The sequence below is a fragment of the Paramisgurnus dabryanus genome, chromosome 4, assembly GCF_030506205.2.
Source record: "Paramisgurnus dabryanus chromosome 4, PD_genome_1.1, whole genome shotgun sequence".
In the NCBI taxonomy this organism is placed as follows: Eukaryota; Metazoa; Chordata; class Actinopteri; order Cypriniformes; family Cobitidae; genus Paramisgurnus; species Paramisgurnus dabryanus.
In genome coordinates this window covers 38,360,072-38,384,209 of record NC_133340.1, presented here as the reverse complement: position 1 = coordinate 38,384,209, position 24,138 = coordinate 38,360,072, and the positions used below count along the sequence as shown (strand labels likewise).

Sequence of the window (24,138 nt, the reverse complement as noted above, 5' to 3'; positions counted from 1 at the left end):
CTGTTGAGACATTCAGATGGTAGAGTCAGAATGTGTCGTAAACAGAATGAGAACATGGATCCATCATGCCTTGTTACCACTGTGCAGGCTGGTGGTGGTGGTGTAATGGTGTGGGGGATGTTTTCTTGGCACACTTTAGGCCCCTTAGTGCTAATTGGGTATCATTTAAATGCCACGGCCTACCTGAGCATTGTTTCTGACCATGTCCATCCCTTTATGACCACCATGTACCCATCCTCTGATGTCTACTTCCAGCAGGATAATGCACCATGTCACAAAGCTCAAATAATTTCAAACTGGTTTCTTGAACATGACAATGAGTTTACTGTACTAAAATGGCCCCCACAGTCACCAGATCTCAACCCAATAGAGCATCTTTGGGATGTGGTGAACGGGAGCTTCGTGTCCTGGATGTGCATCCCACAAATAAACTGCAAGATGCTATCCTATCAATATGGCCAACATTTCTAAAGAATGCTTTCAGCACATTGTTGGATCAATGCCATGTAGAATTAAGGCAGTTCTGAAGGCGAAAGGGGGTCAAACACAGTATTAGTAAGGTGTTCCTAATAATCCTTTAGGTGAGTGTATATTTAAAAAATACTTTTTTTTGGAAGACATAACACTTTTGTGGCACTGGCGCTAGCTGGCAACTTTAAAAATACAAAATAAACACTATAAAAATGCTAAACAGAACATAAGAAACTAGTTCTGGAGTTGTTTATTTTAGTTTCTGTTGTATTTTAAATTTTAAAGTCTTACTCATTTTACTACCAATTTTAACACTTTCTAAGCTGAAAGTAACATTGTATAGCCCTTATTATTGCCCAAAGACAAATCGCTCTGTTGTTTTCCTCACTTCTGTAAGTCGCTTTGGATACAAGCATCTGCTAAATTCCTAAGTGTAAATGAAAAGGATACACAATCAAACCAATTAAGCAACTAGATAATTATTTTAACATGGCAACTTGGTCTAATGTTCCTTAACATGGCTTACAGCAGGAAACAGACAAACTGATGCATATAATGTACTGTAGATCGATTTGGATAAGAGCATCTGCCAAACGCACAAAAAATGTAAATGTAATGCGATCGTACGAAAGACCAAGACATGAATCCCCTACAGGGAGTTGTAAAATTTCTCCATTAACACCTGCTACTGTGTTCACTAACAAGTATCCGCAGAGAAAGACACAGATGGCGTAAGACAGAAGCTGAACCCAACTAAAGAGTGATGGGTGCTTTTCTGCACAGTGTAACTGAAGTACAGTTGTGTGGGGCTTAATCCAGATAACACAGTCTGCTCTCTTCAGAACATAATTATGGATAGAAAGCGATAAAGAGGGACTGAAGGTTGAGGGTGGATTTGAAGGGGCTTTGGTAGATTTATTGCACACCTGAATCTTCAAAGCCGATCGTAATGGTCTTGCGCCTTTGACCATTTTTGGCATATCGGCAAATTACCTCTGTGTTTGCCTAGTTCAGATTGCACATATATTGTGGGGACAAACTATAATGAAAATGGCTTAAAAGCCAGGGAAAGAAACCCTGATTAAAAATACAGAAATAATTAAAAATAGATTTGCTATTAATTTACACTTTTATCCAAAGCAACTTACCATGAGTTACAAGGTATGTTTCTACATCTGTATTCCCTGAGCTTGAACCCACAACCTTTTCCACTGCTGATGCGATGCTCTACCACTTAGCCACAAGAATACATGCATAGGGTTCAAATCAATTACTAATTATAATTATGATTGATATTACGCTTTCCATTTATGATCAGAAATCAAAAGGAATAGTTCACCAAAAATGACATGACATTTTACCCTAAACATTTCCTTCAGAGAAAGGAAGTTAATTGCATTTAGGGAGCGTAGAATATCAAAGTTATTTAATTTATTTGGTGACAATTCCTTTAATGCTTAATTGGGCAAATAGGATTTAAAGCTATAGTGACTAGGAGTGACACACACTCACGTAAAGGATTATTAGGAACACCATACTAATACTGTGTTTGACCCCCTTTCGCCTTCAGAACTGGCATTCTTTAGAAATGTTGGCCCATATTGATAGGATAACATCTTGCAGTTGATGGAGATTTGTGGGATGCACATCCAGGGCACGAAGCTCCTGTTCTACCACATCCCAAAAATGCTCTATTGGGTTGAGATCTGGTGACTGTGGGGGCCATTTTAGTACAGTGAACTCATTGTCATGTTCAAGAAACCAATTGAAATTATTCGAGCTTTGTGACATGGTGCATTATCCTGCTGGAAGTAGCCTTTAGATGATGGGTACATGGTGGTCAAGAAGGGATTGACATGGTCAGAAACAATGCTCAGGTAGGCTGTGGCATTTAAACGATGCCCAATTGGCACTAAGGGGCCTAAAGTGTACCAAAAAAACATCCCCCACACCATTACACCACCACTACCAGTCTGCACAGTGGTAACAAGGCATAATAGATCCATGTTCTCATTCTGTTTATGCCAAATTCTGACTCTACCATCTGAATGTGTCAACAGAAATCGAGATCAGAGATCAGACCAGGCAACATTTTTCCAGTCCTCAACTGTCCAATTTTGGTGAGCTCATGCAAATTGTAGCCTCTTCCTATTTGTTGTGGAGATGAGTGGTACCCGGTGGGGTCCTATGCTGTTGTAGCCCATCCGCCTCAATGTTGTGCATGTTGTGGCTTCACAAATGCTTTGCTGCATACCTCGGTTGTAACGAGTGGTTATTTCAGTCAAAGTTGCTCTTCTATAAGCTTAAATCAGTCGGCCCATTCTCCTCTGACCTCTAGCATCAACAAGGCTTTTTTGCCCACAGGACTGCCCCATACTGGATATTTTCACACCATTCTTTGTAAACCCTAGAAATGGTTGTGCGTGAAATCCCAGTAACTGAGCAGATTGTGAAATACTCAGACCGGCCCGTCTGGCACCAACAACCATGCCACGCTCAAAATTGCTTAAATCACCTTTCTTTCCCAATCTTACATTCAGTTTGGAGTTCAGGAGATTGTCTTGACCAGGACCACACCCCTAAATGCATTGAAGCAACTGCCATGTAAATGGTTGATTAGATAATTGCATTAATGAGAAATTGAACAGCTGTTCCTAATAATCCTTTAGGTGAGTGTACATTAGTAATGACCAGCGGCTGTTCTTGGTTAGGCATTTCCTGGGGAGTAAACAGATTCCAGTAAAACTTCCTGTTTCCAGCCTCCATCACATAATTTATTATTGTTGAATCATGAAATGAAAGCATATGTTTAAGTCCTTCTAGTTCTCAGAAACAGTATACTGCAGTGCTCTTCAACCTGTTTTTCAGGGCATCGAGACCTTGATGGATAAAGCGAAGGAGCAGGGATAGTTTAAAATTGACCATTTAAAGTCTGCTAACATTAGTTGATATTAAAATAATCAGTCTTGTCATGCAAAGTCATACTGTTAATGCACTACATGACATTTTAATTTGACTTAATATATTTTAATGTGGCGACTTTTTAATATATATTTTTTAATATTTAATATTAACCTATTGCTTTTGTTCGCCTTAGGTGCCTAATTTAATAAAAAAATGTTTTGATATTGCACAATAATTGATGCAGTAGTACATTGGAGTAGTATTGGGAATCTATTAACCAGTTGAATGTGATTTCTTTTCATCTGATTTCGATTTTATTTCCCTAAAAATAACAATTACAATTCTGTTTACTAATTCAATTCAAATGTATTAACTTATTAGAAATGTAAATTCTAAATTGATGCTGAATGTCCCTTAATACCTGAACTCAGTCTTTGCAAAACATCCGAAGATGACGATTTCAAGTACTGTGTCTCAAACCAAGCGAAAGACTCAAGCTATATCTTTCTTTTCAAATGCCATACAACTTATTTTGAACAGCCTGAAGATCATATCTCAGCCCGCGGATACCAGTCTGGGACATTAACCATAGATTCTTATCACCGTCTATCTCTTCAGCTAAAGGCCACACTTACACTCATCTGTCAAGCGTCTGACAAAAATCGTCTCATACGTGGCTTTTCCACTTTTCGAGCTCTTATTCGAAATTACGTTTTTTCTTCTCGCAATGGTTGGGGTTAAAGTTGGTGTGGAGCAAGCTGGTTCTAAATCATAATAAAAGTGAAACCGCGACCCTGAGCCACCAGTAACTAATTGGCTGAGTTTGTGCCTGGAAATAAAATGTGATTGGCTTCAAAGTTTGGGAAGCTTCAGAAGGCGCAGAATTATTAAGGTTGACCTTCGGCAGGAGAACCCACGGTCATTCGGCTGCATATGTGACGATCATATGCAATACTTAAGATTCTGTCCTGTTGTAATTATGGCAAAACGCTTCTCTGAAATCCACATGAAATTACCTTCCACTCTACCTTTCACACATGGGGCGAGAACATTCACCTCTTGGACGTGACCTTCAGATGCATTGATTACCTTATCACGCAGGGATTACTCTCTAGTTCTGTACCTCTATGTCCATCTCTTATATTGTACTGTCAGTGCGGATGAGCCAGCTGTTCGTTTTTCTTTCTTTCTATAAGAGCGTAAACTTAATTTTCAGATGCTTTGGAACCCAAGGATGTATGCGGTTTTGACGCAGTATTGATTTGTGGTGGTGACCTTCACATTTATTGAGTAGCTTAGTAAACTGGCCCTGTTGTCATCTGTCTTTTCTATGGAATAAAAGTCAATCAATGTGTTATATGTTTGAAAACAACTGACTTCTGTCCATTTATTATTTTAGAAAAAGATTAAGTGTGTTTCCTACTGAAAGGTCCCGTTTAGACTACTTTCAAGCTGTTTCATACTGGTTTATGCTGGTATGGCGCTGGTCTTGCTGGAATAACCACCAAAAAATGTATTGTATGTTCAGGGATACTTGGCCATTAAAGCTCTCCTATTCTATTTTACCATATTCTGCACTACTCTACTGTATTCCATTTCTATCTATTCTATTCTATTCTATTCTATTCTATTCTATTCTATTCTATTCTATTCTATTCTATTCTATTCTATTCTGCAATACTATACTGCATTCTATCATATCCTATCCTGTTTTATTCTGCATACTTTACTGTATTCTATTCTATTCTATTCTATTCTGCAATACTATACTGCATTCTATCATATCCTATCCTGTTCCATTCTGCATACTTTACTGTATTCTATTCTATTCTATTCTATTCTATTCTATTCTATTCTATTCTATTCTATTCTATTCTATTCTATTCTATTCTATTCTATTCTATTCAAGTGATATATGGAAAAACATTAATAAATAGCCTAAGTGAAAGTTATCCTAAAACTTTTGAACAGTAGGAGGCTATTTAATGTTACAAAAGTGGACAAAAAAAATATATTAAAGCTCTAGGTGTAATTGCAAAGCAAGCTAAGAGTATCGAGTGTCATAGCTGCATACATATTTTTATCTTTTGCACACTTCTCATCTTTCCCATTTTTTAACCTTGGCACCTGATGACTTTGCCTATTTTTCTCATTCGTGGTTAAGTTTGTGTTGCATTACATCTCCCATTCTCCCTCTCTATATGATGTCACCATTGGAAGTTATGACTTCATGCGAACTAGCCCTGCACCTCCTTTCTTATACTTCTGAGTGACAGCTCTTCTCTGAGCAAACACTCCAAATTCTCAACCAGATTATTTGATCGCATGTTAATAATAAAATGATTTGACGTGAGGTACAGATGAGCTGTATAGCTAATAAAGACTCCACAAGAGCACGCTTTGGAAAGAAGAAGAGCCTTGACGTGACATGAACGACCACGGGATGCTGTAATGTATATTGAAATTTTGGATATGTGTTTTGAAACCATACCACTGTTATTGAAAAAAATATATATCATGAAATATATTGATATTTAATTATTGTCCAGCCCTAGATTTAACACAAAAATGCATGTGTGCATTAGAGCCCATGTCTTTGCTTTTGTCATTCTGAGTAAAAAGCATTGTAAATCGTTCTTTGTCTCTCTCTCTATTTGTCACACTAGCGGTCCATCTCACCATTTTCCAGTGTCTTGGTTTGAAGTGTCCCTGAAGTGGTGACTTCACATGACACATGATCTCGCTCGAGTGAATGATATTCTTCACGATGAGTGAAATAAGATACAATATCATTCCGTTAGTCCCGTAACCTGTTTCTATACCGCAGCGATGCTTCAGAGACCCAGTGGCTCTACCTAATTCCTGCTTCCCACACTGAGCATAGTCGTTCCCCAGTTCCATCTCTATCGATTAAATTATCAGCGATGGATGCGCACGGGCATGAAATTGCTTTACGTTTTCTCACAGGGTCTTGCTGCCAGCCCCAATTTCCCCAGCTACATTTCACACAGCAGACGGTCGGGCTGCAAAAGTCATTTCTGACCGATTCGAGGATTTGTCAGAGAATGTCTGGGACAAGAATTGGGCCATCGGGCCAAGAGCTCAGCGAGCTATAAAGGAAACCCACTCAGAGGGTCAACGGCTCCAGTGAACTTTCTTGAAAGACACCTTTTTCTGTAGCGATGTGATTCAGATGTAAGCACCTGGAGTCTATGTGATGAAACGTTTGTGGTGATGATTGGGTGCTTCTTTAAAATGGGGAGCGAGGGCCATGTGGAGTTTTAGAAAAAGACATTTTTGTTAGTGAACATTTCGGTGGACATATCCAATAAGGTCATGAACCACAGGAAAATTGTGGCTTTTTTCTAAAATATGAAGAACAAGTATATTTTGTAGAGCTGGGCATAGATTAATCTAGATTAATCTCATACAAAATAAAAGTAATTTTTGGCATAATATATGAGCGTGTGCTGTGTGTAATTTTTATGTATATATCAATGCACACACATTCATGTATGTATTTAAGAAACATTTACATGTGTATATATTTATATATATTTATTTATATTTTTATATATTCTAAATTATATATAAATAAAAAAACGATATTTAAATAAAACATTTCTTAAATGTATATTTATGTATGTGTGTGTGTGTTTAAATATACATAATATTTACACACATTACAATCTCATATATTATGCAAAAAATTATTTTATTTTGTATGAGATTAATCTATGCCCAACCTTAATATTTTGTTTAGCATATTTTGACAAAATTGCAGGTTGATTCGAAATTAACAATTAAAAAAAATATGTTCATATTACCAATATTTAGTAAAGTACATTTAGTAAAATTATATTTCTGTTCCCTATTTAGGTGCCGTAAACTCCTTACAACTGTTTCACCACATACAAATATTATAATGTTTTATAATTATGTCACACTTTGTTTAGGTTATAATTTTTAAAATGTAATAATATTATTGTGAAGGTTTTTTGTATTTAAAGATTTTAAGAAACCTAGGTCTGAGATTAGAGTAAAAAATAAAGGGGCGGTTTCCCGGAAAGGGAACATTTTAAGCCAAGAGTAGTCCTTAGTTTATTTAGGAAAGAGCACATATTCTTAAAGAGCACATATTTCATTGCTAATATAATACAACATAAAACACGGATTTTGTACAAAACTGTCCCTGATTGGCCAGCTAACCTGCACGTTGTGATTGACCTGAATACCTCTGACGTCAGCCAGAAATGTGCCGCTGCTTACCATGTTTGAAAGATTCGCTCACAATGCAATGCCAACAGGAGTTAACTTACAGACTGTGAGTCGAAGCGGGAAGAATTAGGATAATGTCGGTCTTCTCTACATCACCAATCCCTGTGTTTTTGTTATAGTCCAAAAAAAGAGATTCACACTGGAGAAGATAATTGCGTCATCGTTTACTTTGGGGTTTCTACCTTTGGCATATTTTTAACATGTACTTAAACACACCTACACACCAGAGGTAATGTAAAATCATGAACCGGACCATTGGTGCTCTTTAACAAAAAATGCCTTACCAAAAACATTACTTGTGTGCATTTTGAGGTAAAACAAAGGGCACTGATGTATTTAAAGATATGTCAATGCAAGTTGTTTTCAGTTTGGAGAGCTCTTACATTTCTAGGAATAATCTAATCCCTGTCTAAGAAACCGCCCCAAAGTCTTTATATACAGTAAAAGAAAAAATAGAATGAATTGGCAATAGTTGTATAGTGTAGAATATGATACCAATGTTTTAATAATAAAACTTGCTAGTTTAAAAAAACTGCCTGTGGGACATACTGTAGAGATACTCATATTTGACGAAACACCTCAATTACGGTATGAAATTCATTAAAGTTTCAGTATGTCTCTTCTTCTCTTTGCGCCTCCAAAAATAACTTTAACTTTCTCAAGATTCCCCTTGGTTTTATCCGTCAACTTTCCAGAGCCGAGCGAGCGAGAAGCTCGCATAGAGAAACTTTAAACTCAGGCATGCTTGAAAATGTCAGATCGAAACGTTTTCTCATCTTTGCCATTGGCTGATGTTCATTTACCCATGCTACAGTGTCATTCATCAATCTGAAAGGCTGCGACCGAAAGTAAATGCGTACAGAGAAACAGGAAGTCAGAGGTTAGCACTCGCTATTGAGCTGCCTAATGTCTTCATTGGTCTTATTCTCCAAAGTCAAAAGTCAGAAGCCAGCTCCACTGACCATGGGCATGTTGGAGACACAGTGATAAATAATAAGACCACACAGACGAAACTTGGAGGATTGTTTTGAAAAGTAAGCAAACTTGGGAATCAGTATGAAGAAAACTCTAATAAAGTGTGTCCACCACATCAGAAAGTAGTCCAATTACTGTATGTTAAATTATCAAACACTTGAGCATCCACAAAGGAATTACTTTAGTAAAGGAGGAGATTTAGGGAAGATTGCATAAATAGTATATATAAAATCTGCATCCTTGTTTTCAGTATATACTACCAGTATTGAAAAACACAACATTATTTACCTTGTAATGCACTTGTAAGTCTCTTCAGATAAAAGTCAAATGCATAAAATGATGTAAATGTAAATGCTGTCCTCTGCACTGTGATTATTTGAAAATATGATTATTTTAAACGCAAACTTTCCCAATTCTATATTATTACTTATTATTCAATAAACTAGCAATAATACTGACTGTGAAAAGCAGGCAGTTAAGGGAGTTTTATTTAAAATGGATGTTTGTGTATATTTTTTATTTATCGTGGCAGCAGTAGTTCATCAAATGATCAAGAATAGCGCTATAATGGGCACATATGCAGCCTTGCCGTATAGTCGAGCACACATTTGGCATTTTAAAGAGCTGATTCAAGCGTCTAGATCACAGTAACATCTAAGTTTCCCAGATCAGAAAAGTCTGTTGCATCCTTCACAAACTTGTAGTCATGCCAACATCTGACCCGAAAGACTGCAGATTGCGTCATGCATATTACGTGCAGTGCAATTCATTTTCTAATTTGCATAATTTGGTGAATCAGGGGCTAAAACAGTGCTGTCAGCAAATTGCAAAAAGTTTTTTGTGTGAATTTTCCCTAGTGTAGTCTGGGTGCACATCAAAAACCCCTTTTAACAATTGCCTGATATGTTGTGCCAGCCAAAGTCAAAATATAAAAGGCACCTTTGCAGTATAGCATATACGATTTACCAATCATGCATTCAACCTGTGCACATAACAAGTCTCTTTCAAATACAACTGATCTCTGCATACTGTATGTGTTGTGCATGCAAAGTATTTGATTATTTCTTTTAGTATTCTGTTGATCTATCGATTCACAATATGAATCTTGCAGATAGCATACATATTTGTCACTGTAACATTCGCTGGTAGGATTCATAAACTTTACTAAAACTCCTACCTTTTAGCTTAATAAATAAGGCAAAAATGACCCAGGCCAGTTCACCTTCCTATATATGTCTGTTGTGCTTTGAAGAATATATTCAAGATGAAGGAAAGAAGAATAAAAGGTAGCTATAAATGTTATAATGGTATATATTTTCAAATGGCCATATTTATTTTTTGCTTATCGTGCCAAGGTAACAAACATGCCAACGCATAAATTTGTCAGAGTGGCAGAAAAGGTCAAGACGAATGTTTGAAGGGCCAAGTTTGTTGGCGGAATAATGAATCAGGCCGATAAGAGACTAAAACGAGTCTCTCTTATCGTCCATATAAAAATCAAGTCCGCTCCCTGCGTGCTTAAGATATTTTGTTTTGGTGCTGAATTGCTTGGGAGCACGTTGGAACAGAAAATCAATGACCTGATTGAGTTTTTCTTCTCAGACGACAGGGGATCGCACAGATAGCGGGTAAGAGAAGAATAAAGCTAAGAAGGAAAGAGAGAAGTTGAGAACAAGAGAGCCTTTGGGTTAATATATTCATTTCAGACAAGTTATTCGTTATCTAGGGAGTATAAGTCATTCACTGCAGGTGTTGATGGCTATACTTTCCCATTGATACTACACTCTCAGGAACACGGTATAAGAAGGTATAAAAGTTGTCACTGGGATGATACTTTTTTTTAAAGTAAATGTTTGTACCTAAAAGGTGCATATTGATACCTCAAAGATACAAATTGGTACCTTATGGCGCTTTTCCATAGTACTCCACGGCTTGGTTTGGGTCAGGTCAGCTCACGTCACTTTGGCATGCTTAACTTTTCCATCAAGTTTAGTAACACTTCAGAGTGGGAGGGATTATAGGCGTGTCATTTTATTTGCGCTGCCTACTGCTGTGACATCATACAAGTGAGAGCATTGTTGTACATCCCCATACATTGATTTAATTCTCAGTCTGCCACAAAATTAAAATTGACCACCACAAATAGATGAACTGTCTCACATGACAGTTTCTGTATAAACACCCGTGGCGTCAGTCCACGCGCTGAGCCTCATTTGAGTTGCATTTAAGTATATATGCGGACGTGCGCGTTGCGAATGTGCCGCCACAAACTGCAAGTCTGGAAAAAACTGGTATGGTGTTCCTGATTCTCAATCTGTGGATGTTTTTCATCGCTAAAAGGGAGTTTGGGAACTTATAGTATAGCACAGATGACAACATGTTTGCTCGAGACAGCGGAAGCTAACATGAAGGTAAAGCTAATCTTTTTCATTATAGCGATGATGCTGGTAGTGCCAATTCTCTCAGACCAATCAGTGATCTACAGTGTTTTCGCGTCACGTTTTGGTATCAGCTCAGGTTGCTTGAAACCCCAAAAAGTATCTGGTACTACATACTGCATCTAGTGAAAGAGCCCCCTATGGTGCATTTACACCAGTCGAGGCGGCAAGCACGGGTCATTTACATGTTAAGTCAATGCAAAGACGCGATTACACGCGGATGGCGCGGAACGTGTGGAAGGCGCGGCAAATTCTGCGCAAATTAAGCGTTGCCCCGGGAAACGCGCAAGTTTAAATCTCTGAACTTCGGCGGACTTCCCTGCCGCGTTAACCAATCACGACCTTGCTGAAGTAGTGACATGATTACAGGAAGCGAAAGAGTGGCAGAGTCCCCGCGGAGTCGCAGAAGCCCCTCCCATGACGCGAATTTTCGGGTGAATTTCTCGAATGACTAGAATTTCACGCGCGGCTTTCACGCGTGAATGAAGCAAGTGAACTCAAATGTTCAAGCGTCCAACTACGCGCGAATAGCGTGTTTTTGCTACCCATACCGCGGCTGGTGTAAACGCAATATTAGAGGTAATGTAAATACTGGTACCTAATCGGTACCTTCTTAAAGAGTAACTAAACCCTAAACCAACTTTTTTTTAGTTAATGATCTGTAAGAATGGGGCTTTATTAGTGCTGTTCATTGATTTTAGTAAGTTTTTTGACATTTGGATGTAAAGTGTTTCAATACTACAATATATGGTGTAAAAACGTCTGAGTGCTGCCCTCTTTAGGTTGAACGGTGGCTACTACAGTTGAATTTTCCTATTGGATGGTGGGTCCAAAAAATGACTCGTGACGTAAGCAGATTCAAGCTTACCACGCCCTTGTTACGATCTCATCACACACTTAGTTCATCCCCTCTATCTCCTTGGGATCTGCCCACTTTTCTTGCATTTTTCAAATATTGCCAGTGGGTGGAGTCAGGCTCTGACCAGGGGTTTAGTTACGCTTTAAAAGGTACCTTCCAGTGACAACTTTTGTACCTTTTTTCCTGAGAGTGTATTAACTTTGTTTTGTGTGTGTGTATGTGTTGTTTTATTCAACTGTGGACAAATTACCATTTGCATGGGATATTTTAAAGAGCAGGTGCAGTAATTAAACCCGTAGCTGGAAAACTTCAGGGGAGCGATCACTTTTTGTTGTGGTGGTATCTTCAATATACCGAGGTAGCTTTAATAGCATCAACAGTGTAATACTTTTTATTAGAATCTAATTAGTTAAATAGTCCTGGATTTCATTCATTTATTTGTTCAAATGTAATAAATTACTTACACTTTAGCGTCATGAGCAGACAACAGCTAAGCACTGCTGCGTCTTTCTTTTTTCTCCTCAGCAAAACTCAAGTCAACCATTAATTTTAACCTTTTTAAAGGTAACAATTTTAGAATGACATTCTATAGATGACAATTCAAATTTAGCAAAAACCAGGAAGTAAACGTGTAAATTTGGGCCTTATGGATGATTAGAGAAAGATCTTGTTCTTGCTGCATATGATATAAGACTACAGATTCGTTCCTGGATAAGCATTGTGGGAGGGAGCATCCAAAGGGAGGGAGTCTTTGCTTTTTTGTTTTGTGGCAACATGTTTTTTGATCGAAATTAAAAGTAACTTGTATTATTTTTCCATGGCGAAGAGTCCTGTGTCCAATATCCATAGTAAATATTCGCCAAAGCACGCTTACTGAAATCCGGTAATCGTGAGGTCTTGCTCCTGTTTATTAGATACATTTTACCCATCTAGCGCATAAATTAAAAGCCAAACTTATCAATGCATTAAGTAAAGTGTCTAAAACTGAACTAGAATAGATCACAATAGATATTTTCGATAAAACCCTGCTATTGTATTAAATTATGAAAGGGGACAGGTGCTTTTGGTTCTATAATAAATAAAATAAAGAAATAATCAGCATATCATGCCTTGACTGTTGCAGTAGACCACATTATGCAGTACGGTGTTGAACAGTTGCAAAATGAACATCTCAAAGAGTGTGCTTTCTGAACAATCAAGTATATAAAACCTATAGACCCCAAAACAAAATCAAGACTTTATATTAGGAAGCGTTAAATGTCAACGTCCTATAAACAATTTGTTTAGGGCTATAAAAATGCTTTTTAAGTACACATTTAAACAAGATATAGATTCCATTTTACTTGTTATCTTTTCTTTACTGACCAATATTCATTCTGTTCTTTCTGTTTTTAAAGCAGTGGATATTCAGGAGTGGACGGACTCATTCGGTTATCTTATGCACTGACACTTTCTTATTGATTTCTTTCTTCCTGTTCTCCCCCTCCTTACAATCTGGTCATCACATCTCTTTTGCAGTCTGTACAGCCCCAAATAAGTCTTGAATATCCCTTAATTAGTTTAAAAATCGAATGCCATTCATGAAGTTTGTTCGCTTCAGCCAAAGTCTGAGAAGTTTACATCATGGAAGTCTATCTTCTTTTTAACAGACTTGAGTCCCCAACTCGGACGCTGACGTTGGAGGCCCCTAAAGGTGTAGAAGTCAATGCAGGAGTGGGGGAATTCAAAGCTTCCTGTAGGAAGGATCTCACTTTGGAGTCTTCAGAAGGAGAGGTGAGTATGTGCTGTATATTGGTGACCATGTGCAGGCTATAATCACTAGCCTGAATCGTCTTAAAGGAAAACACCACCTTTTTTTAATATTTTACTATGTTTTTACCTCAACTTAGACAAATTATTATATACCTATCTTTATTCAGTGCGTGCACTTAATCTTTGTACATTGCGTTGTGAATGTGTTAGCATTTAGCTTAGCCCCATTTATTCCTTAGGATCCAAACAGGGATGAATTTAGAAGCCACCAAACACTTCCATGTTTTGCCTATTTAAAGACTGTTACATGAGTAGTTACACAAGCAAGTATGTTGGCACAAAATAAAACATAAACCAATTAAAAATAAGAACTATATTGTACGGCGGATGAGCACTTAGTTTGCAGCACTTAGATCTTGGTGCACAGTAACATCATCACTCCTGACAAATCCCACTCTCGCTTAAACTTACGTCAATATTACTGCGCCCTAGGTCGAAGTGCTGCAAACTAAGTGCTCCTCCGCCATACACAATATAGTTCTTATTTTTACCATTTCTCATTTTTTATCTGCTTAAAAAATCTACATACTTACTTGTGAAACTACTCATGTAGCAGTCTTTAACTCTTTCCCCGCCATTGACGAGATATCTCGTCAATTAAGAGAAAACGCTTCCCCGCCAATGACGAGATTTTCCGTCTTTCCGCAATACCGCTATTATCCACCAGGTGGCGCCCTTCCGCAACTTTTTAAAACCGGAAGTATTGCCCTATGGCAAGCTGCTGCATGTCCATGTCTGTTTTAAAGATCGCTCTGAATGGGATCTCTATGAAAAATCCGTCATAAAAATGGAATTATCTCTGCTTTTTGCTCAAAATATGGTGTTTTTGCAAAAACCTACCCATATTCAAAAGCTGATTGCAAAAGAACCACTTAAGGTAGGATGAAACGGTTTTTTTTGTTTGAAAGCAGAGGGTCTGTTCTTTCATTTGGTATATTGTATGTTTATTTATTTAAAGAAGAACATTTTCTGGAAGGCATTAAACTTTGATGAAAATCATGAAAAATGCTGGCGCTGGCTGGCAACTTTTTTAAAAAATGCTGGCGGTGAAAGAGTTAAATAGGGAAAACATGGAAATATTTGGGAGCTTCTAAATTCATTCCTGTTTGGATCATAAGGGATTAACTCTTTCACCGCCAGCGTTTTTAAAAAAAGTTGCCAGCCAGCGCCAGCGTTTTTCATGATTTTCACCAAAGTTTAATGCCTTCCAGAAAATGTTCTTCTTTAAATATATAAACATACAATATACCAAATGAAAGAACAGACCCTCTGCTTTCAAACAAAAAAAACCGTTTCATCCTACCTTTAGTGGTTCTTTTGCAATCAGCTTTTGAATATGGGTAGGTTTTTGCAAAAACACCATATTTTGAGCAAAAAGCAGAAATAATTCCATTTTTATGACGGACTTTTCATAGAGATCCGATTCAGAGCGATCTTTAAAACAGACACGGACATGCAGCAGCTTGGCATAGGGCAATACTTCCGGTTTTAAAAAGTTGCGGAAGGGCGCCACCTGGTGGATAATAGCGGTATTGCGGAAAGACGGAATATCTCGTCATTGGCGGGGAAGCGTTTTCTCTTAATTGACGAGAAATCTCGTCAATGGCGGGGAAAGAGTTAATGTGGCTAGGCTAAATGCTAACACATTTACAACGTGCTGTACAAAGATTATGTCCTCGCATTGAAAAAATATAGGTATGTATTAATTCTCCTGAGTTGAGGTAAGAACATAGTAAAATATTTTAGGGATATTTAAAAGGTAAAATCTTAATTTGATGACATTTTGGACAAACATATAGTGGCAATACCATATTACACTTTAGGAAATAGTACACTTCTATACCATGGTACTAAACAAGTCAAGCATGTAAACCTCTACGAGTACTATACCTCTTATCAAAGTAAGAATTCACATAAAAATATTGTGATAGTACCATAGATCTTTTGGGCCTTGCAGCACTTTGCATTACTTACAGTACATTATATGAAAACAATTGCTTAGACATTCTGCTACATTTTTTATTTCCCTAGAGAAAGCGAAAAATGATATGGGTTTCAAGCTTAATGGGGGTGATGGGAGTATTTTCGTTTTTGGATGTAGTTTTCCTTTAATAAACCTATTTAATTCTTTAAGAGATTATTTCAAGGGCTGGCACACTTGTAATTACTGTAGGAGAGACCAGGGAGTGTTGTAAGCACGTTTGGCTTGTAACCAAGTGTTTTTTATGCTTGATATAATATGCTTTGTGCCTCAATTTTCAAAATATTCCCATATTTATCTGCTTCAAATTAAACTGGTTCAGAAATCAACTACTTATTGCTAAACTGCATAAATTAGTTTTAAGTACAAAGAGTCCTGTTACAGTTTACCTACTGTGCTGTCAGCTTCATACTGTACGTGACATTGTCAGGACTTAGGATTTCCAGGAGATGTAGGGACATTGCCTTTACATTTTTATGACCCTGAAAATGTAGCTGAACAAAACAAACGGGGATTTGTTGCTTTACATGTCAGTCAGAGGGTTTCTTGGGTGGTTCTTGGCAGGTTCTTGGCCAGTTAAAGCTGCTATAGAGTCCATACTGTACCTTGTGTCATCAGTCTGAATGTCTGGCTATGAGAGACTACAGTTTAGCAAAAAATAAATAAATAAGAGAAATGTTTTTGTTTATTAGCTTGCCCCCAGGCCATCCAAGATGTAGGTGACTTTGGTTCTTCATTAGAACACAAATGTATATTTTTAACTCCAACCGTTTGTTTAACGTCAAAAGTTGCTTTTTTTTAAATAAACTTGCATTCAAAACTACTTAGCACTATCTAAGGCTGCATTGAAAAGTAACTTAGTGTCTGCTGCTGTGTTGGATAAACATAACTGTTTCGGTGTGTTGCATAGACGTCGTCATCATCTTGCGGCCCCCTTCCTGTTCTGTGATTGGTTCCCTGTTTCAGGTGAAAATAGGTCCATAGTTTCCATGCAGCGTGAGTAAACTTGCGTGCAAGGCAGCATGGGGAAACCCAGGCTAGTAAATGACAATTTTTTTAAGGCAATCCAAATTTCTGCTTTAGCCACTAGGGGCAGCTCTTACCCAACTTAAAAAACAACCTGATCTCACAAATTTCCGTGAAATAGTCACGCATTATTTTGCTCAGTTTTTCGTGACATTGTCACGTATTTCCACCATATTACGTGCCCCTGCCACGACTTTCTTTTCCGTGACAGTTTCACGTATTGGTTACTCAACTGTTTTTCCTATTTTTAAACAATTGTCGCTTCGGTTTGGGGTAAGATTTGCTGTTTGCGTTAGGATGTCACTTAAAGTATTGGTTTATATTATTTTTTATATTTTTTATATTCTAACCCCAAACCGAAGCGACAATTGTAAGAAAATAGGAAAAACAGTTGAGTAACCAATACGTGAAACTGTCACGGAAAAGAAAGTCGTGGCAGGGGCACGTAATATGTTGGAAATACGTGACAATGGGTCTCATTCATGAAACATTCGTAAATATATGAGTAAATACGTGAGTGATTTGCACGTAAACAGACCTTCCCGAAAACTCTCCTCCTGATTCACAAATACTTCGTAAACGTCAGATTTGATAGTTAAATGTGTGTATTTGTTAATGAATTCCAATCAGTCGTACATGGGACGCGCGTGCACGCTTATTCTCAATTACCATAACTCCCGCCCATTAAATCCGACTGACAACTATTATGGGCATCATATTATGACACCAAACGAATGATTTCTGCATGTCTTCTTAAAAGCAAATGAAAAAGAAAAATGTATCAGATGCAGAAATTGAAATTTTATTATCAGAAGTTAATTCAAAAAGCCAAATTTTATTTTCAAGCATATAGTGGCGTCTCGGGTCCTAAAAAAAGGAAGCTTGGCAGCACATTACAGATGCTGTTAATGAAATTTCATCTGTTAATCAAACAGTTCCACATTACTTAACTATGAATTAGTTAACTTCGAAAAAATCTTATTCAAAAATAAAAAATATATAATTTTAGAGGAAATACACAAGCACTTTAAATTTGAGCAGATTTAACTTTTCACAAAAGAACTGGTCTGGGTAGCATGAAACGACTTATTAACCAGTCTTCATTCTCGGCAAGTAAGTCTGCGCGGTCTCTAAAAATACGCCTTTTGCGCAGCGCTCTGCCAAATCTATATATTAGCCATCATAAATGTGTTATGCCTGATTTTGGCCATTTTATAGAAAACAATTTCCTTAACAATTTCGTTTGCCCAGCTGTATTGAAATCAATAATTTATTTGATTAAAGTGTTCCGTTTGCAGATGCTATTACTGGAGCTTATCATAAAAGTTAAAAGAAAAAACGTATATAATTACTGTATGATATTTTTTACAAAATGCTGTGTAATATGTACATGATTACGGTGAATTAAAATACAGCCTTACTGATGAGCAAAAAGTTTGGATGTTAAACACACAATTTACGCGTGGCTGGGAGCAGGTGTAGATTTCTTTCGTACCAACTAACATTTGGAAAATACGAACATTTTCATGAATCCGAAAATGTACGCCAAAAGGACTTTACGAACGATTTACACAAAAATTCGTTCTGCTCGTGTTTCATGAATGAGACCCAATGTCACGCAAAACTGAGCAAAATAATGCGTGACTATTTCACATATTTTGTGAGATCAGGCTGTTTAAAAAACACTAAAGCATGCACTGGTCCAAAAACAGTAAAACTCTTTCATTTGATACATCCCTAGTTTCCATCTTTTTGACCAAGAACATAACTTTCAAATAATTTTAATGTAATTTGGTCTGTACCAAGAATATGTTTTATGACTTAAGGCTGAAGTATGGTCCATTTTTATGCAAACACGAGGGGCACGCGCATGACGCAATTTTCGTCATCAGAAAAGAGTGCACGTTCTGTACACGCACTGTCAGATTTTTTAAATAATGCGTACATTGTGCATAGGTCCCAAATGCGCATTCTGGAGAATGTAGAATGTAGCCCAGGAAAAAAAAAGAATGTAGCCCAGGAAAGAAGTTGGATTTTGTCGCAGTGTGCATGTGTCGAATGTCTGCGTCAAATAAACAAGGCGTACATTCACGAACACATAATAAAACAGACTGTACTCCGGGATTAACCATACTCACATACTGACATTGACCCCACCCCATTCACATTAGTGCTGCCATGTCAAGCTTTCTTCAACACTCTCTCTCTCTCTCTCTTCCTCATCTTCTTTTGTCTCTCTCTTGTTCTACTCTCTTGCTTTAGTAACTGCCCAGGCTATTTAATTAACTTCCATGAGTCTGAGTCATATATCATGCAGTCCTGTCACCTCTCTGGAAAAAAGGAAGATTTTTTTTCCCTCGGTTTTTGTGCCTGAGATAGCAGGATGGTGCTGAGAGAACTTATATAAGGAACAAAGTGGTTGATACACAATCAGACTCCCTCTCTTATAGAACAAATTTGGAACAAATCCTCATATAAGCACAGTCCCACCCTGTTTTCCCCATCTGTTTAATTCTCACGAGACGCCACACGTAAAATGGATGCCTCTGTCAATTTGGAGAAGAGAATCAAGTGCGTCAGACAGCTCGGACGCAAAAAAATCAAATCTATGTTGTCAACGGTGGACTGTTGAGAAGCCGGTGTTAAAAAGTTTTGGGTGAGAGAATTAAAGGCAAATGGCTGACTGGGTTCATGTCCCATTGCCTTCTATTGCTGCTGCTGCTGCCCATTAAGATCAGGGGAAATTAAAAGTGACTGGTGTGCATTGATAGCTTTTCTAAACGAGACAAAGAGGACAGACCTTGAATACTGTTTAGGTAGTTAAAGTTATCAAAGTTTTTGTAAAAAAAATAACTACTCATTTACTAATAGTTTGAGAATTATATACTATATACACATTATTCTGTCATTTATTCTGTATATAATACTCTCATTAAATATCAAAGAAATGGCTTATTTTGAAAAGGTATTTTAGAGATGCAATAAAAAACAAAGCTGAACAATATATCGGGTGGATAAAAATGTCAGAGAACATAGCTCAACAATTAAACAGCTGAAATGAGAATGAGAAAAAAAACCTATGCAAATGTGTTCGTGATTATCCCAGCACAGCCCTCGACTAAATCAGTTTTCATTACCGCTAAACACCATCTCATCATCATCCATGAAATTAAGTACCCGTTTTGTTGTTCCGGATGTGTTACATGACAGCTGTGCGGCCAATTAAATCAGCCATTCTCTCCACCTGAACACACCCTCTCGCTTCAGCCAGCCAATGAGGCGATGGATATAGATACATATGGTGCCGACAAGCTGAGGAGACAAGAGAGGCATATGTACTCTAATGTTTCAATTGTTTGCGCAAGGCTCCAATATGGTGTCCAATTCAGACCGGCCCCTAAGCCATGCGTCTTAATAAAAGCCACCGGGGTGTGCGATAGGGCCAATGTAACGAAAGTAAAGTCGCCCTGCCGTTGAATAGCGTTTATCTATCAGTGGAGAAATCAATCAGAAGGCCCGTGGTGCAGAAGTAAGGGGGTAGATCCTGCGAGGTTAATAATCCAACAGCCATATTACTGCCAGCGGTTTGTTTTGCCCCTGGGTTGTTTTTGCGTTATGGCAGCAGGCTTTTATTTTCTATTATTGTGGAGTATGGAGTCCCATGGCACTTTTCTCTGCCGTGCTTAGCCTTTAAAAGTCAGAGGGACAATTTCGTTTTTGGAGTGGTTTTATTTGTGCCAGCTTCATTTTGGTTTATAAGTCTGCTGTTGCTTTTCATCCCAAAATCATTTGTCCTTTTTTGTCTTCGAGGCAGCCATATTTTTGCTGGATGGGGTTTTCAACTTGGCTGTAAAAAATGGGAGGGGAGGGGGTTAAATGAAAAAGTTGTTGATGTCTCATTTTGGGTCTTTGAAGCATCGAAACATACTGTTGATGGTATTCTACAGTACTAAAAATATATAAAAAGTGCTTTGTTGGAAGTTGTCTGTGGCGGCAGGGTGTAATTGTGTGTTCGCGTAAGGTCGGAATTACCGTAATCAAGAGTTTTCCACTCGTGAAACCGCTCCGGTCTTCTCTGACTTTATAATTACAATTGTTAACAAGCTTTCTTTGTTGTTAAGGATTTGGCAAGAATGTGGAGAGGTGAATAATTAATGTGGTCATATTTGGCTGTCATTGACAACAAAGCCACATGTCTATTAGGGCTGGGTATCGATTCAGATGTTCCAGATTGATTCAATTTCGATTCACAAGCTATCAAATCGATTCGATTTCGATTCTCGATTCAATTTTCGATTCCAAATCTCGGGTTGTTTTTTATACTCAATTCTCAATTCAACTCAATGAATATAGATTTAATACAAATACTATTTTAATAAAAAAAGAGTGGGTAATTAATAAAAAGAAATTAAAAGCCACAACACTACTGTCGTCGTCTTGCTAGCGAAATCTGAAATGCCTCCATACCTCTTACTTTTTATGTGAAAGTGGCATCAACGTCGATTGAACCACCTGAAACCGCCATTTAAGGACTAAATGAAAGAATGACAGGCTCACCTCTCGCTCCTTGGTAATATCACGCAAGGCAAAAAAGAGGGTGACATCTAGTGAAGAAGACTAGTAATTTGATTGATGTTAATCTTACGTTCAATGTTTGCAGAAAAAAATATTTTAAAAAATTGATTCTGAATCGACCACGTTTTAGAAAACGATTAATCGAAAAATATATTTTTTGCCCAGCCCTAATGTCTATACGTTTTATTGCTATTGATTGTTGATTCATTTTGTTGATCCAAAATTTTTTTAGGATAAGAAGATCTTCACGACAAATTCAAGTAGACACCTACAGGTGTCACACTGAAATTGCAGTAATTCTGTGAACAAAGCATGAAACTATTTTGCTTCTACACAGAGTATTGTTTGTTAAGGCCTGAAACATTTGCCGTTTAATGTCATAAATCTCATTGGGCGCTTTAGCGGGCATTAACTGTCCTTCTCCTGTTTATATTTTTTATTTTAAGTTCTTCTTATGGTGGAGCAGAGACTCTTGCTAAAAAAGTTAATTAAACCATTGGCATATTTATGTCAAGTCACCTTTATTTACTGTGTATAGTGCTTTATAAAGTACAGATTGTGAAAAAGCAGCTGTACAGTATTAAGCAGGAACTTAATTATGCTATTTAACACATTATGGGCCCTATACACCCGGCGCAAAGCAGTGCAAAGCGCAATGCTTGTTTTGCTTGTTTCAGCTTGACGCAGTTCTCATTTTCAACATTGTTTAAATAACAAATGCACTTGCGCCCATTTTTGCGCCCATAGGCATGCTGTTTTGAAAACTGGGTGTGTTAAGGCAGATTGTTGGCGCGTTGCTATTTTGTGGCAACAAAAATGATAGACTACGTTATTATCCAACTAAAACCTGTTCTAAAGTCAATGGCAAAATATGTTTTTTGTTATTTAAAGAGCGGAATAGTAATATGCGCCTATAAATGGGACGACAACGCTTGTATACAAACGTTTTTTAATTAAAAAAAATAAAGAATAAAAATGTAAAAGATTATCATTGATTCTCTTGGACATAAATGATGACAGATTACAGGACATTAGAAGGCGTGAAGAGCTGCTTCACCTGTAGCCTGGTAAGCAGATTTTTTGCTTTTAAAAAGTGCTTATTTGTATTGCATTTATTTAGATTTTTTTAATGCTATCCCATGGATTTATTGTTTATGATGACTTTGTACAGTGAGATAAGAACCATTTTTAAGTTATATTTTTCAAAACACTGCTGAAATGTCTTAGTTTTCTATATCTTCTGTTTGTTACAAATAAAGTATTTTTACTTATGCAAACCTTTTTTGCATATTTTGTAAATTATTCTTATGAAAAACTTTTTGAGATTGAAGTGATCATGCATCATAATAAAACACTCCTTTTTTACTTATTACTCCATTACTGAAATAAAAACTTTTAAAGAGAACCAAAGCTTAAACTACAAAAATATCCATTTCAAGAAATAAAACACAACACAATATTTTTACATAAATCTTAAACAGGTGGTCTTCTTCCTCTGCTTACATTTTTTTCTGCTTACAAACTCTGCTATGTAAATAGGCAATCCACCTTGGCCCGAGTGCAACTGGAACTTAAAGGGGACGAGACTCTCATTGGTTTATTCCCAAAACACACCCATTACTCAATACAAGAATGGGAACAACCCTTTTAGACTGTGTGCCAGGCGCATAACTATTTTTCCCGTCGTTAAACTAGTCAAAATAGATTTGGCCACGCCTTAAGTGCACTTACGCTGTGTGCTGTAAACCATGCACTTAAATCATTTTAACACATTATGTGTCAACTTTGTGTTGATTTGTATTAAAATTAAACACAATTTGTTCCTGTAATTACGCAGAGATGTGTGTATTCCTGGCTAACGCATTTAGTATGTTGTCCCAAAACGAACACTGATTGCGTTGTTTAAAACACATCCATTCTAAGAGTGTATGTTGTTTAAACACACTTGTGTGTCGCTTGTGTGTGTACACAACCACCCTGTAATAATAAAATTACTTTTTTAATCCCATTAAATTATAAATCCCGTTTTCTGAGCAAACTGACATCACTTTGCACAGGCCCCGCCCACAACCATCGAAAGAAGTAAAAAAAGACTCACACAAGTAGACTCATCTGTAGTTTTACCTCATATCACATGGCATGACTGCATCTTAAAACTTCTGACACTCCAAGAATTTTATCGTACTGTATACAGGTCAAATTTGATTATAAAAATCATGCTCATACTGTAGTTTTACCTGGTGCTCACTTCAGGTTATGTTGTTACTGTGACCACATCAGGCTACTGTTACAGTATAACTAATGCTAGCTTGGATGACTTACTGGATGTGACATTGTAAAGCTCCTCAGTGTTGTGATTCTCAGTCTGAAGGTGATGTAGTAGCACACTTACAGTTTTATGACCTGTAGGATATAGCTTTGATCTTTATTTTATTTACTTCATTCCGAGTTACTTTCAAATCCTGAATGTATACGTCAAATGCATATCGAAAACCTTCTGTCTGTATTAGTTTGAAATTGACCTTATAATTATTTCACAATAATCATTTCTAGTACAGTGGGAGTGCTTTGGCTGATAACAAAAGGGGGCGGGTCTTTGCAGTTCAAGTTTTGTTCACATTAAAAAGTGTCAGTGTAGTCAAGCCAGTAATACTGTATTACTGAACTTCAAACTCCCCTTCCCCTTTTTACAGAGAATAGCAATACATCTAAGACAACTAAAGATACATTTCTATGTGCTTTTATTTGTATGTGCGACTCTTGTATGTGTCTGGACTGACAGTACAGTGGCGTTATAATACTGAGAATATTTTGTGATT

At 37.3% G+C, this 24,138-nt stretch overlaps 1 protein-coding gene across 1 annotated transcript in view; it reads left to right on the top strand.

The window, feature by feature from the left end:
- LOC135735866 (zeta-sarcoglycan) overlaps window positions 1–24,138 on the top strand; it is a 327,902-nt gene that overhangs the window by 287,014 nt on the left and 16,750 nt on the right. Inside the window, exon 7 of the mRNA XM_065254496.2 lies at window positions 13,575–13,698. Within this exon, the coding sequence (XP_065110568.1) occupies window positions 13,575–13,698 (124 nt within the window). The remainder of the gene's footprint in view (window positions 1–13,574; window positions 13,699–24,138) is intronic.